General features: G+C 51.6%; 5 protein-coding genes across 5 annotated transcripts; 2 read left to right on the forward strand and 3 right to left on the reverse strand.

The window, feature by feature from the left end:
- Window positions 1-222: 222 nt before the first annotated feature.
- On the reverse strand, window positions 223-1948 carry C8Q69DRAFT_476630 (hypothetical protein). Its single transcript, XM_028631272.1, has one exon. The coding sequence runs from the start codon at window positions 1865-1867 to the stop codon at window positions 536-538; it is 1332 nt and encodes a 443-aa protein (XP_028482514.1). The 5' UTR covers window positions 1868-1948; the 3' UTR covers window positions 223-535.
- A 50-nt stretch (window positions 1949-1998) lies between these two features.
- On the forward strand, window positions 1999-4205 carry C8Q69DRAFT_476632 (putative translation elongation factor eEF-1 subunit gamma). Its single transcript, XM_028631273.1, has 3 exons — window positions 1999-2181; window positions 2300-2501; window positions 2714-4205. Exons 1-3 carry the CDS (start codon window positions 2152-2154, stop codon window positions 3721-3723), a joined length of 1242 nt encoding a protein of 413 aa, XP_028482515.1. The 5' UTR covers window positions 1999-2151; the 3' UTR covers window positions 3724-4205.
- A 111-nt stretch (window positions 4206-4316) lies between these two features.
- C8Q69DRAFT_476635 (NLI interacting factor-like phosphatase-domain-containing protein) lies at window positions 4317-7126 on the reverse strand. Its single transcript, XM_028631274.1, has 2 exons — window positions 6903-7126; window positions 4317-6822 (listed from the first exon to the last, which is right to left on the reverse strand). The coding sequence occupies exons 1-2, from the start codon at window positions 7011-7013 to the stop codon at window positions 4699-4701; spliced, it is 2235 nt and encodes a 744-aa protein (XP_028482516.1). The 5' UTR covers window positions 7014-7126; the 3' UTR covers window positions 4317-4698.
- A 104-nt stretch (window positions 7127-7230) lies between these two features.
- On the forward strand, window positions 7231-8598 carry C8Q69DRAFT_73880 (hypothetical protein). Its single transcript, XM_028633977.1, has 2 exons — window positions 7231-7593; window positions 7650-8598. The coding sequence occupies exons 1-2, from the start codon at window positions 7396-7398 to the stop codon at window positions 8529-8531; spliced, it is 1080 nt and encodes a 359-aa protein (XP_028482517.1). The 5' UTR covers window positions 7231-7395; the 3' UTR covers window positions 8532-8598.
- Window positions 8599-9495: 897 nt separating this feature from the next.
- Window positions 9496-10931, reverse strand: C8Q69DRAFT_488078 (hypothetical protein; the record flags this gene model as incomplete). Its single annotated transcript, XM_028632035.1, has 2 exons — window positions 9496-10660; window positions 10726-10931. The coding sequence occupies 2 exons, from the start codon at window positions 10929-10931 to the stop codon at window positions 9496-9498; spliced, it is 1371 nt and encodes a 456-aa protein (XP_028482518.1).
- Between the last annotated feature and the right edge of the window lie 2251 nt (window positions 10932-13182).

Here is a 13182-nt window from a genome sequence, read left to right on the forward strand (position 1 = left end):
GATCGTGCAATTAAACATTCTTCGATACAGCTTCCTTCAGGCATGCCCATTCCCCTTCTAGTCATACTCCCGGAGAAGAAAAAAAGGAAAGGAAAAGAACTCCGCGCAAAACCTCGAACGATTACATCCGCCAAGGCAGCCCTACTTAACGCTCCGGATCGTCGTTACAGACCAGAACCTAGACTAGACTAACTAATAATCATCTAACTTAACCCTCGAACGGCTGTCCCGATCCCTTTCCAACGGCCTGTCTCTTACCTAGACTGCGGCAACCTTAACTCTACGTAACTCGGACTGGCTGTGCTGCTGCGCCTTAATTACGCCTTACAGGTTTCCCAATTTAATCCAGTTCCCGCGTAGCATGGTGGGCTCCCTCGCTCTCCCTTTCCCTTTTTTTTTTGCTTCTTCTTTCGTCCTAATTTCCTGCTATTTGTGATTCTTCGATAAGGAACGGCCTTCCCAGCACTTCTGTGGGTAGATGCTTCTGTTCCATGTCACGTGGGTACGGGCGGTTGTTGCTCGAACATCTGGATAGTTAGTAGAGGCGGTGTAGGAGGTTTAAATTATAGGGGATTTTCTTAATCGAAACATGTTGAAAGACCCCGGAGTTCGTATTAGCAAAGTGGATGTTAATGGTTATATTGTTTGTTTGTTTGTTTTCATTGTCTAATATGCCAGTGAAGTCGATTTGGCGCCTTGACATTAAGATGCGAGATAGATACATGGATAAATTTTCCGCGAAAATGCCTGCAGAGTTGAAATAATACAGAGAGAGGGAAGAAAACATGACGCAGTAAGGTCTTTCATCTCTTGACCCAGGTGGGCATCTTTCTGGCTTTCCGGTGGCCAGGCTTCTTTCTTTCCACGCGACGGGCATCGACGGTGATAACACCAACTGTTCGAAACCATGAGAGTTAGCAGTCCGAATACATATATGGCAGTGGATGGACGCGGCCTGTAAGTCATTCCAGCAGAACATGAAGTACAACATACCTCTTCGCAGAATGGGCTTCAGTGCTGGCTCATGGACCAGCAATGCCCTGGCAACTGCCAGTGTAATGGCTTCCGCCTGACCGGTAACACCACCTCCCTTGACAGTAGCCCAGACGTTGTATTTGTCCAGCCGCTGCGTGCACCTAAGGGGCCACAGTGCACTCTCACGGTCGTGAAGGCGCGGGAACACATCCACCAGGTTCTTTCCGTTGACCATAACCTCTCCCTCTCCCTCAACGAGGTAGACGACGGCGGACGACTCCTTACGCTTTCCCTTTCCTCTAGCCCGGCCCATCTCGTCGACAGTCGCGGGAACCGGCTTGTTGGCGTACGGGTTACCCGGACGGAGAAACGTGTTCAATGTAGAACGGACTTCCTCCGGTGCCAAAGCGGGATCAATCCTGTTCAGCCGCTGCAGGATCTTGATGAGGTTCTTGTACTTCTTGGTCGGTACCGGCTCACCGACGAAATCGCGGAATTGAGCGAGCTTGAACCAGGCCATCCGCGGGGCTTCACTGGGCGCAACAGTAGGCAACGAGGCATATTTGGCCAGTATGCGTTCGAGGTTCAACAGGTGGTCGATGAACTTGGGACTTCCAGAGAAGTAGGCCGGAGACGCAGGCACAATGCGTGCTGGCAGATGCTGGAACTTGGAGAAATCAATCTCTGGTGCCGCCTGCACCTCCAGAGCAGCATTATTCCGTGTAAACGTGGAGAACGCGCTTCTTCGTTGTCGTTGAAGGAGCTGTGTGGATATCGGAGAGAGAGAAGATGCGGAGGATCGGACGGAGTGCTGAAGAACAGTCTGCAATGAAACAGCATGACGGACGCACTGCGCCGCCTGCATGATGCAGTTTGACCCCTGCCAGGCCATTGCTGCGATCCCAGCCGGACAGAAGCCTCGAGATTGCAACGGGAGGGACAGCGCTGGACGATAAAGCTGCACGGAGTCCTTGATCTTGTCCAATCGAGACCGCGAAGTTCGGGAGGTTTTTCGACTGCCCGAGTATATCACGTGACTCACCGCGACCAAACGATTCTCCGGCGCCGACTAAGTTTGATTCGCACAAAATTTCGTCGACGCAACAACTTTGCTCTCCCAGTCTTTCTCCTCCCCCGCCATCATCCCACTCGAGATCTGCCACAAGTCCTCTCAAGATGTCGTTCGGCAAGCTCTACGGTCTTCCCGTAAGTCTACCTGCTTCCTGCATCTCTCAACAGTCTACATCCATCTATTCTGCCCCTCATTGGTGCCCCTCAACCAGCACGAAAGGCGAGTTGTGATAACTGACACCTTCGTCTTCAGGACAACCCTCGCTCCATCCCGATCCTGGTCGCGGCCAAGAGCAATGGCCTGGACATCGAGGTCGTCCCTACTGAGGGCAATGTGAACGCCTCTTTCAACCAGAGCGCTGAGTACACCAAGCTCAACCCTCTGGGCAAGATCCCCACCTTCGTTGGTGCCAATGGCTTCGTCCTCACTGAGGCCATCGCCATCGCCATCTACGGTATGTATACCCAACTGCAGTTCTACGTCTATATTGCGCACATTACTATGATGAATGTTTTTATTTTTCAGTTATCCCTGACAGAACAATACTGTTGATAATCCACCAACTCTGATATCGCAATTACCCCGCTTTCGGGCACCATGGACTTTTTTTTTTTGCTGCTACACACAAATTGCACAATTTTGAGCATTCCACTAACAATGCTTTAGTTACCTCCCAGAACGAGAAGACCACCCTCCTGGGCAAGACCAAGCAGGACTATGCTTCCATCCTCCGCTGGTTGTCCTATGCCAACTCTGAGCTCCTGCCCCGCTTCGGTGCTTGGTACCGCCCCCTGATCGGCAAGGACCCCTACAACAAGAAGAATGTTGAGGAGGCCTCCAAGGTTGCCCTGAAGAACATCTCCGTTCTCGAGGCTCACCTCACCCAGAACACCTACCTCGTTGGCGAGCGTATCACCCTCGCTGATATCTACACTGCCGGTCTCCTGACCCGCGCTTTCGCTCTCGTCCTGGACAAGGAGTGGCGCTCCCAGAACGTTGCCGTCACCAGATGGTACGAGACCGTTATCAACCAGCCTTTCTTCAAGGCTGTTGTTGAGAACCCCGTCTTCGCTGAGAAGACCGTCACCTACACTCCCCCCAAGAAGGAGGAGAAGCCCAAGAAGGAGGCTGCCCCCGCTGCCGCTGCTGCCGCTCCTGCTGAGGAGGAGGACAAGCCCGCCCCCAAGCCCAAGCACCCCCTTGAGGCTCTCGGCAAGCCCACTCTCATCCTCGATGACTGGAAGCGCACGTACTCCAACGAGGACACCCGCCCTGTTGCCCTTCCCTGGTTCTGGGAGCACTACAAGCCCGACGAGTACTCTCTGTGGCGCGTTGACTACAAGTACAACAACGAGCTTAAGCTCACCTTCATGTCCAACAACTTGATCGGTGGTTTCCACGCTCGTCTGGAGGCTTCCCGCAAGTACCTCTTCGGTGCTCAGTCCGTTTACGGTACCAACTACGACAACATCATCCGTGGTGTCTTCCTGGTCCGCGGCCAGGAGTTCAAGCCCGCTTTCGACGTTGCCCCCGACTGGGAGAGCTACGAGTTCACCAAGCTCGACCACACCAACGAGGAGGACAGGAAGTACATCGCCGACATGTGGGCCTGGGATGTCCCTGTCGTTGTGGACGGCAAGGAGTACCAGTGGGCTGACGGCCACGTCTTCAAATAGATGATTCAAATCAGGTAGCAGTTTCCTGTGGCATTCATGATATACCTTTGCCCCTGGCTTCTGGTTCTGTATCATCTGCTTGAATTCTCTTATGTCCCCAGTACCCTCGACTGTTTGATGGTGTACTGGGAGCCGGGTTACGGTTATTTCGCATGCGGGCTTCTCTCTGTCCACCATGAGCCGCTTCCCAGCCTATGCTCCCCACGCACGGCTTCCCCCCTTCCCGCCATTAATGTCCACCCTGCCCATTACGTTTTTTCTTTGGTCAATCAATAGCAAACGCGCTGATGGTCATGTCATGCTTACGATGTCTTGAGAAGATGATGGAATGATAGCCTACAATAGCTGTAGACACAAAAGATCTTTGATTACTTCCACATTTAGTCCACCGTAGTTTCGTCGACTTCATTCTAGACCTCTATTACTTTGCTACTCTCACCGAAGATGTGAGAAAAGTGTAAGTGCGCTTCCTAAAGTCATGGTCGTTTTATACCTTCATCATAGTCTTCTTCTACGCCCTCCCGTTCCAGCTTCCCAAGTCAGTCTTTTCTTTATAACTCAAGCATATAATCTAGTAAGTTCCAAGAATATCAGTGATAATAATGTATTAACGTCTCATATGTCGACCAATTGTTAAGTACTCTTAATACAAAAGTCACTGTGCATACTCCCGAAATATCCACAGATCAATTCCTAGAATGTCTAAGAGACTTCGAGAAAGAAGAAAAAAAGGGCTTCTTGTATGGTCACTTGAAACGATCCTGGCTTTCGTTTGATGTACGTACAAATGGGGAAAAGGAATCCTTCAGAACGAACAAACAAGACAGATTTGCTGCTAAGTGGTATCAGGGAGAAAGCGAGACATGACATGCAACGTGACAACTACTAATAATAAGATGTCTTGTATGAATGATCTAGTGGTTTGCTATTAGTAACTGGGAATAGTGTCGGATGAAAAGTACCTGCGGTTCGAAGTTACCGCGGAGCTTTTCCCGGGGAGACAGTTAAGGACTCCTCGAGTCTATCGAGGAGGAAGTTTTCAGAGCTGCTTGAAGGTGCAGGAGACGCGGAACCATCACATACAGCGTCGACGTCGAGGATTGGGTTATTGTTATTATTATTATTGTTGTTGGTGATGGTGGTTTGCTTTGCGTCCTCGTCGAGTTGCTTCTCAGATGCAGTTGTTGCTGTAGTGTTCTTCTTCTTCTTCTCCTTGGTAGGGTTCTGTTTGGCTTGTTGCTTGACGGGCTGCTGCGCGGCTTTCTTCGCTGCTTTTGCTGCAGCTTTCCTTTCCCTCTTTCGAGCTGCTGCTGCTGCCTTTCTTTCCTCCTTGCGAGCCTTTTTCCGCTCGCCCTTGGTCATGGGTGCCCCATCTACCAGAGCTGCAGGAGCAGTGTCCGGGTCAGGACCCTCTGAGAGATCTGAGACGTTGTCTTCAATATCGTGTATTTCAGTCGGCTCATTGCAAATGATGTCATCTCCGGGTCCCAGATTTCCAAATTCTTTCTGCTTCCTTCTGCTCTTCCAGTGCTTGAACACCTGGCTGACGTCTTCATACTGCGCTAGGATCTCTAGCTTCTTGAGAACGACATCGAGGATATGAGTCTCGTCCACAGCTGGGTCATTCGTGAATTCGGGTACCTCGAGGATATTGTATGGTTGACCAGCGGCTTTCAATATGCTATCATCGATGAGGACCGTATTTGACTGGTCCCAGCGTGTCTTCTGGATAGGCGTATCTGGTTTATTGCCGTTTCCTTTGCGGATGATTGGAACACCAGTTGGGTATTGCGCTTGGATGCTCTTGTCCCCCCACACTTTGTCGAGTACTTTGTAAACCTGGATCTTTTCTTTGTACTGAGATTGTGTGAGTCCGAACTTGTCACGACCCCATTCCGCGACCAGCGCGGCTCTCATCTCGCTGGGGAACAGCTGGGCGCAGACAGCTTTCACCGTGACAGGCTGGGAGCTAGACCAGATCATCACTTTGTGTTTTGCGAATATTGATGTCAGAAAGGCATCCAGGCCATGTCGTTTAGCGAACGAGGGCGGTAGACGGCGATGACGTCGATAGATCAAAGTCCCGTTAAGATCAAGGATAATCAGGAGAGGTTGCCCGGAGGCTAGACGTCTAGGAGGCCTGGAAGCTTGCTGCATGTACTCTTTCGTGGGCACCGGGGCCACAAGGGGACGTGGTCCTCTGAGCTGTTGTGGTGTTGCATGACGAGCGTTGTTCCTAGCATTTGGAAATCTGGACGTATCACCCCCAGCTGGCGCATCTGGGTGAGTGTATGCTCCAGAGGGTAGGACCTCCAGGCTTTGGGAGTTGATTTTATTTTGCTGACCGAAGACATCCATGAAAGCAGCTGCAGATGCAAGAGCTACTAGATCAGAACCAGTAGGGACAGGGACATTTCCTAGAGGAGGGATGCCAAAGAGATTATACCCCACCCCGTAATGTACTGATGGCGGTTGGTGTTGTTGTTGTTGCTGCTGTTGACTGTGCAACTGTTGCTGAAACGGCGGGGCGTAGGGGTTTGGCACGTTAATCTGGCTTGGGAGGGGTGACCAATAAGAATTATGAATGCCAGTGTTATTCACATCGTAAAGAGGAGAATTCTGATGGACACATCCGGGACTCAAACCGGATACCCCCGCATGCTGCCAATGTAACTGCTGGTCTGGAACCACATTCGAGTGACCAGATGAAGGCTGGTAGGGCGGAAAACTTGAATGCGTCTGACCATCACCATTCATAGGAATACCAGACTCGCGCTGTATTTCCTGTTGGCCATCACTCGCAGGATACTGATATGCAGCGGCACTTTCACTGGCGTGATTTTGCGACTGATAATTTTGCGCCCCCGTCGCAGACACAGGCTTCCAGCGGTCCCGAAACGGCCTCCAGCAGCCTCTGTAATTGTTCACTTCATCCTCCTGAGCGGATTCGATATTAGGTCCATTCGGATTCTGCACGTCGATGTGGCCGCGCGCTTGCTGTCTATTCATCGCCTGTGACTTTCCAGGACTGCGCTTTTGTCGCTTCTCCGGTTGCGCATGTTCCACGCGCCGCGTGGAGTAATGGCTTGCTGATAACTGCTGCTTGGATCGCAAATGAGCATACATTTCCGAAATAGTTATCCCAACTTGCTAGATATTTCTCGACAGAGAGTATTTACCTTATTCGCTCCCTCGAACATTCGACAAGAGAGTGTGGATCTCCAGACGGGGAGATCAGTAGGGAGCGTAAGCAAGGAAAAAAAAGACTGAGACCTCCGTCTGTAGGACATAAATCAGACCTCGCTGTAGACTCCGAACGAGACAGAGCCCAGCGATTGAAGAGAACGAATCGATAGTTTCTTTCCAGACACCGCGGAGGCGAATAGTTTAGTTTATCTCGAAAGTCCCTCCCAAAGTTTCCCGCCCAGGCGGACAGCGGAGCGGAACCAATGATTTATCGTCTTTTGAGACACCGCCTCCAGGAACGGCAGTATCTTAATTTTCCCACTTCACCGCCGTGGTTTATCTGCGATCTGCCAGATCCTTCATTGCGCTGCTCTGTTGCGGGGAAATCTTTGTACAGAAGGCACTTGTCAAGGTGATTACTTGTTCTTTGTGAAATTCTCGAAAGGAGGAGACTCTTCACGACGTACTCCCCGCAATATCTTCCCCATGGGCCTTTCAGACGCCCTCAACCGGCGCGTTCGGGCGCGGCCGCAAGAAGATGAAGAGATCTACTCAGAGCTTTCGGCATCTGACGAATCGGGTGAAGAAGTCTCTGGATCAGAAGAAGAGGCAGACGGTACAGATCTGTCAGATGCAGGATCAGAAGATGACGAGGATGACGCCTCCCAGGCTGAGGACGATAAGGTACGTATCGATCATCAATTTCTGCTTTACGGCGGGGTACTAACTCTACGGTACAGTCAGACAATGACTCCGGTGACGAAGACGAAGACGAAGTTGAAGAAGGCGAAGAAGAAGAAGAAGAAGAGGACATCCAATCGACCCTAAACAACATCTCCTTCGGCGCCCTCGCCAAAGCACAAGATTCCTTCGGAAAGCGCAAAAAATCATCCGACACGACAACCAAACCGTCCAATACAAGCTCCACAGTTGAAGAAATCCGCGCTCGACTGCGCGAAGCGCGAGAAAAGAAACTCAAAGAATCTTCCAATTCCAATGGGAAAGATGCCTCGAAACTCTCCCGCTCCTCCAAGCACGCACCTACAATACAATCGTCCAAACGTGCCGTATCGCGTAAGCGCATCGTTGTCGAAACTCCTGCGACTGCTCAACCTCGCGATCCGCGCTTCGATCCAACCGTCCTCTCGAACAGCGGCGCAAGAAGTAACCCCAACGCTGCGAATAAAGCCTACTCTTTCCTAGACGAATATCGCGCCTCGGAACTCAAGGAACTCAAGCAACAACTTGCCAAGACAAAGAATCCTGCACAGAAGGAGGAATTGAAACGTAGGATCCGCTCTACGTCCGACCGACTACGGGCTATCGAGGATAAGAAGCGCGAACAGGAGATCGTTGCGGAGCACAAGAAGCGCGAGAAAGAGCTTATCCGGGAAGGAAAGAAGAGCAAGCCTTATTTCCTCAAGAAGTCCGATATCAAGCGGGAGATGCTCAAGAAAAAGTACGAGGCGATGGGATCTCGGGAGAGGGCCAAGGCTCTGGAGAGGAAGAGGAAGAAGATTGCCGGCAAGGAGAGGAAGGAGATGCCGTGGGGTCGGAGGGGTATGGAGGCCGATACGGGGGCTGGTGGTGGAGGTGGAAAGAGAAGGAGGACAGAGGAATAATTATCCTTCTTCCTTGTCTTTTTCGTATTTCCGGCGTTGTCTATTTCTTTCGCATGGTCTTTCTATATGACAGTTCAACCTATCCCTCAAGTAGGTAGGGGTTACGAGTTCTTCAAGGTCTTCCTACACCACTACTAGAACCGGTAGTTATACATGTACGGATAATAGCCTACATATTCCCATCCAATTACGATGGAAAATAAAGATACAAGCACAACTAAACCAGCCAACGATCTTTGATTAATCTCTGTCGAGCCTACTTTTATCGGACCTCTACAGAAGAACCGACCAAGCATATATGCCACGCCTGGAGAACGGATCCAGTATAGATAGAATAAGCAGCAGAAAGGCTATAAAACACAAAAGCACGTCAACCAATGCGCACGAGCAGAATCCACTGCTGAAGAATAGACTATCCTCTCCACTGTGGGAGAAGTATTAAACGCGGCAACTCAACGCCGCTAATCAATCGCAAAACGAAGGTCCCGTAAGACTGAGAAGCAGATTGCATCGGTCCTAGACACCCTTCAAATCCCTATTCCTCTCAAAAGGAAACGTGTTTAAGAGGTCACATAAACCACTTCGCACGAGAATGTAGAAAATAGTTTCAACAGAGAAAGGGGGCATCAATGTAAGTAAAAAGAATAATATCAAGGGAATCACTACAGGATTCCCTTTCGATGGTTGAATGTTCATGCTGTTCCCATAATGTTCGTTGCCCTTCGCGTTCATCATATGCCCAATTATGAAATGTAAGTAATGCCAGTGCCGTTACCCAATGCAAGACACAGCTTCCATTCCTAGCCAAATAGCGCGCAAGAATGCTGTATCACTATAATACCGCTTTTCCACAGCTAAAACGCGCTCACGGATCTTTCTTGAGTGTCCCTAGAAACCGCAAGACAGACAAGAAGTCCGGTGAGCTCGATCTCTGCGGTGAAAGCGGAGAATGAGAAGAAGAAAACTAAGAATGGAATAGATCCCAAGCTCGTGAGCAGAGACTCAAGAATTCTTCCTTCTTTCTTCGCTGTGTCTCTGGTGAGTCCCTTCCGGCCCCGAATGGACCATAGTATGCGGAAACGGGAGGGCCACCAGTCGCAGGGCCATTCCTGTAGCGCGTATCTGGGCCGTTCCCAAGAGGAGGGCTTCCGTTGTCCTGTTCATATTCGCTCCTGGGACGCCGCCGCGATGTACCATGACCAGCGCTTGAAATGGAATTTACGCGCTCACTCGACGGAGCGGTAGCGCTGGCGTGCTGTGCATCCTTGGATCCAGTATGGACCAATGGAGATGGGGGAGTTGGAGGTTGATGACCACCATAGTGCACTATCCGCGGTAACAGCTCTTCCCGGCCTCCTGCGAGTTCGTGTACAGCCTCCTCAGCTGAACGGTATTCGCGCGGTCGCTTTGGCATCTGGGACGGTGATGGTAGTCGAGGAAGACCGTTCGATTGCGATGGTGTTGTGCCAGAAGGGTGATGGCGATCACGGGGTCCCAAGGCATCTGATCCGAAAACGTCAGAGATCGGAGGCAGACGGTTGTTCGTCTGGTTTGCAGGAGCATGGTGAATATGCGACGAAGACAGGCTAGGGATCTGATGAGAAACGTGACGAGTAAGAGTCTGAGGCTGGTGCCGGCCAGTGAAGGTTTGGTTAAGAGGAGCAGACTGGATCACTCGCTCATGCGCAAATTGCGACGCGGGGGGTGCCACGATAGACAAGCCAGGCGGTCGCTTCTTCGAGGACTTCGGGCCAGAACCAAACAGGTTTGATTCGGACGGTTTCACCCCGTCTGGACCGTCGCCCTTGGCTGTCTTCTGCAGTCTCGACTCAATTATCGATCTTTGTTGGTCTCTCACACTGATACTGCGCTGTAGCTGTTCCCTCATAGCAGGGTCGTGCGTCTGAAATCCTGGAGAGAGACATGCGATTCCAACTTCCTGGATCCCCATGGGTTCTCGTGCAGTCATAGGACCTCCGGGTGCACGAGCACTCAATCCGCTGCTGGCTGGTAGGCTAGCGGAAAGGTCAAGTTTGCGCGGACGATGTCTCGAATTTGTCTGCAGGCTAGGCGACGACGGGGGTTCCTTCTTCACCACGATCTTTGGGGCATTTGCTCCGCTTTGTACGCTATCATCAGTCAGTTAGACAAAGCCCTGGGAATGGCACCGAGGCAGATTTTTGAGTCCACTCACGACTGGGGAGAGCGTTTCCGGTCAGACGGGGAATTCTTCTTAGCAGAGCCATCCTGAGAGGCTGTAGACATTCTGGACGGAGTAGAAACAGACGGCGCTGTTGACATTGATGGAGCCAAGGCGGGGTAATTCTTGGGACTTTGATCCCGATCGACGTGGTGTGCTGTCAGAGGTGCCGCCGTGGCAGGAGCAACTACTGTGGTCATGCTGGAGTGAGAAATAAGTAGTCCCTGGGACTATATCCGTAATTCAATCGAGTCCAACTCGAAAGCAGCGTGATTGGAGTGGAAATGACAGAATCGCTCGAGCAAGTGTTCTGGACGTTGAATATGCGTGACCAATATAGCAGGATGCGCTGAGACTTCGAGTTGTCGGACGCTTCCAATATAAAATCAAGACAGACCGATCGAGTATTCCTCGCAAGAAGACAAGCAGTCTGAGACTGTGTCGCACTTTTCTATAATATCTGCTGAACCCCCTTACAGGATCACTTTCGTTGGTGGGCTGTGTTCTTTGCACACCCTTGGAGCAACCAAGATCCCTTCTCCTCCGGCGGCGGTTACGCTTCAATGTGGAGGAAGCGCCGAGGCAACGAACAGCTGGATGGCAACGATGCACACAATACCAGGATGATTACTGGAAGGGTTGTATAGATGTCACCAACGGGCGGGTAACGGAGCGCGCAGAGTGGATGGAGGCTGCAGGGGAACGTCCGTGATGACGGCGGTTAAAGTACGGCCGGGCGGCAAAGTGAGAGAGTCGAGAGAATCGACCAGCTTGACTGACCCAGAACAAGAAGCGAGAGAAATGGATCTAAGTCTGAGAGAAGGGCCCAGCCGCCAGGTATTACAGCACGCCAGAACAAGGTCAAAAGAACGGACAGCAGACCGGGGGGGGGAAGGGGTTTGGGGTCAGAGTTTCGAAAAGATGGGACTCGGGGAGCGAGATACAATTATAGCATCTCTGGTGTGAGAGAAGAGAGGGGGGAAGAATAAGCTGTGGTCTTCCTGGGGCCCTTTTTGGGGCTGTCCTGTCAGCACAGGGAGGGGAGAGGACCGGATCCCGATAACTAGTGTAGTGACGGGGCTGGTGGAGAGACAAAGGGACAAGACACGACACGTCCGTGATGTCCCATTGGGGCAGCACAATAATGGAATATGTTCATCATTGATCAGGGTCTTCTTCTTTTTTTTTTTCTCTCAACCCATGGGGTGGCGCCCGACAAGGAGACACGCCAAGTGCAGCAGCAGAAACACCGGCAGCCGCAGCCCGCGGACACTTGGCTTGGATCGGATGCTGAGACATGGGAGATCCTCAGCGCCGGGTCGTATGGATCTCAAGTCGCTAACTAGGAGTATTATTGTCTCTACCGCGATCCAAAGAATAATGGCAGCTAGTTAGTCTATCGTCTAACTCTCTGGATGATGAACTACTCTCTGAAGTCTGAACCGTTTGGCTGACCACCTCACCTCCCCAATGAAGCTATCTATCTATCTATCTATCCATCTATCCATCCATCCATCTATCCCGATCACCGCACGAACACGCCCTTCCTTCTCCTCGTGCCTATCAACCTCATGGGCCAGAACGAGCTTCAGACGAACGACGATCGAACCAACGCAAACCCCCCGCGCGGCTCCTCAATTCCGAACGACGGTGTCATAGCTCCTTGGCTGCTTGGCCCAGTCGAGAGTCGAGAGAGGATCACAAGATTTGATTGTCGGTTTGAAGAATCGATAGTCTGAGAACCCCACTGGGGGCCACAATCCAGTTGAACCTCGATCGGACGGCGGCAGGGCCGTGCAGACCAACTCCTGTGGCAAACCTGCGACACCAGCGCCCTCACCATCGACGCTGGTCGGCCTCTACCATGGTCTGACGCTGTCCTTTTCAAGTCAGCCCTCTGCTCAGAGTTTTGGACCGGTCAATCCCTGCCATTTCCTGGAGATCCAACCACCTGTGTCAGAGTGTCAACAGTATCTACTCTAGTCTAGCCCCAAGTGTCTCGCAGCCGGAGGAGTGAACTGTGCGGCGCAGGAGGCCCTCTTGACTGGATCGGGAGCCCACGCTGCATTTTAGCGACGGCGGGTTATAGATCCAAGTCGCAGTCCTCCAAACCCATCCATCCATCATTCTCCAGGTGGATCGGCCTTTGCGAGCAGTCGCATTGTGACATGCCTCTTTGGCCTCGGCCGTAACATCGCCCGCCAGCATTCCCTTCAAAAGACTGCCCGTAGCACTATTTGCTCCTCAGGCATGTAGGGAGTTCGGCCTGATACATCCATTCTTCTGACCCGCATCGTTTTGACACTCCGAAACAGTGCGCGACTGAGAGAGCCATATCTACGGAGTAGACACAATAATAATAATTAAACCCAGGTTACGATCGCGGGCCTCTCTGGGGCTCGTTCAAGGGTACCTTTTCGGATCGTAGCGCGAGCTACAACGTACTAGCAA

The sequence above is a fragment of the Paecilomyces variotii genome (assembly GCF_004022145.1).
Source record: "Paecilomyces variotii strain CBS 101075 chromosome Unknown C8Q69scaffold_11, whole genome shotgun sequence".
Lineage (NCBI taxonomy): Eukaryota > Fungi > Ascomycota > Eurotiomycetes > Eurotiales > Thermoascaceae > Paecilomyces > Paecilomyces variotii.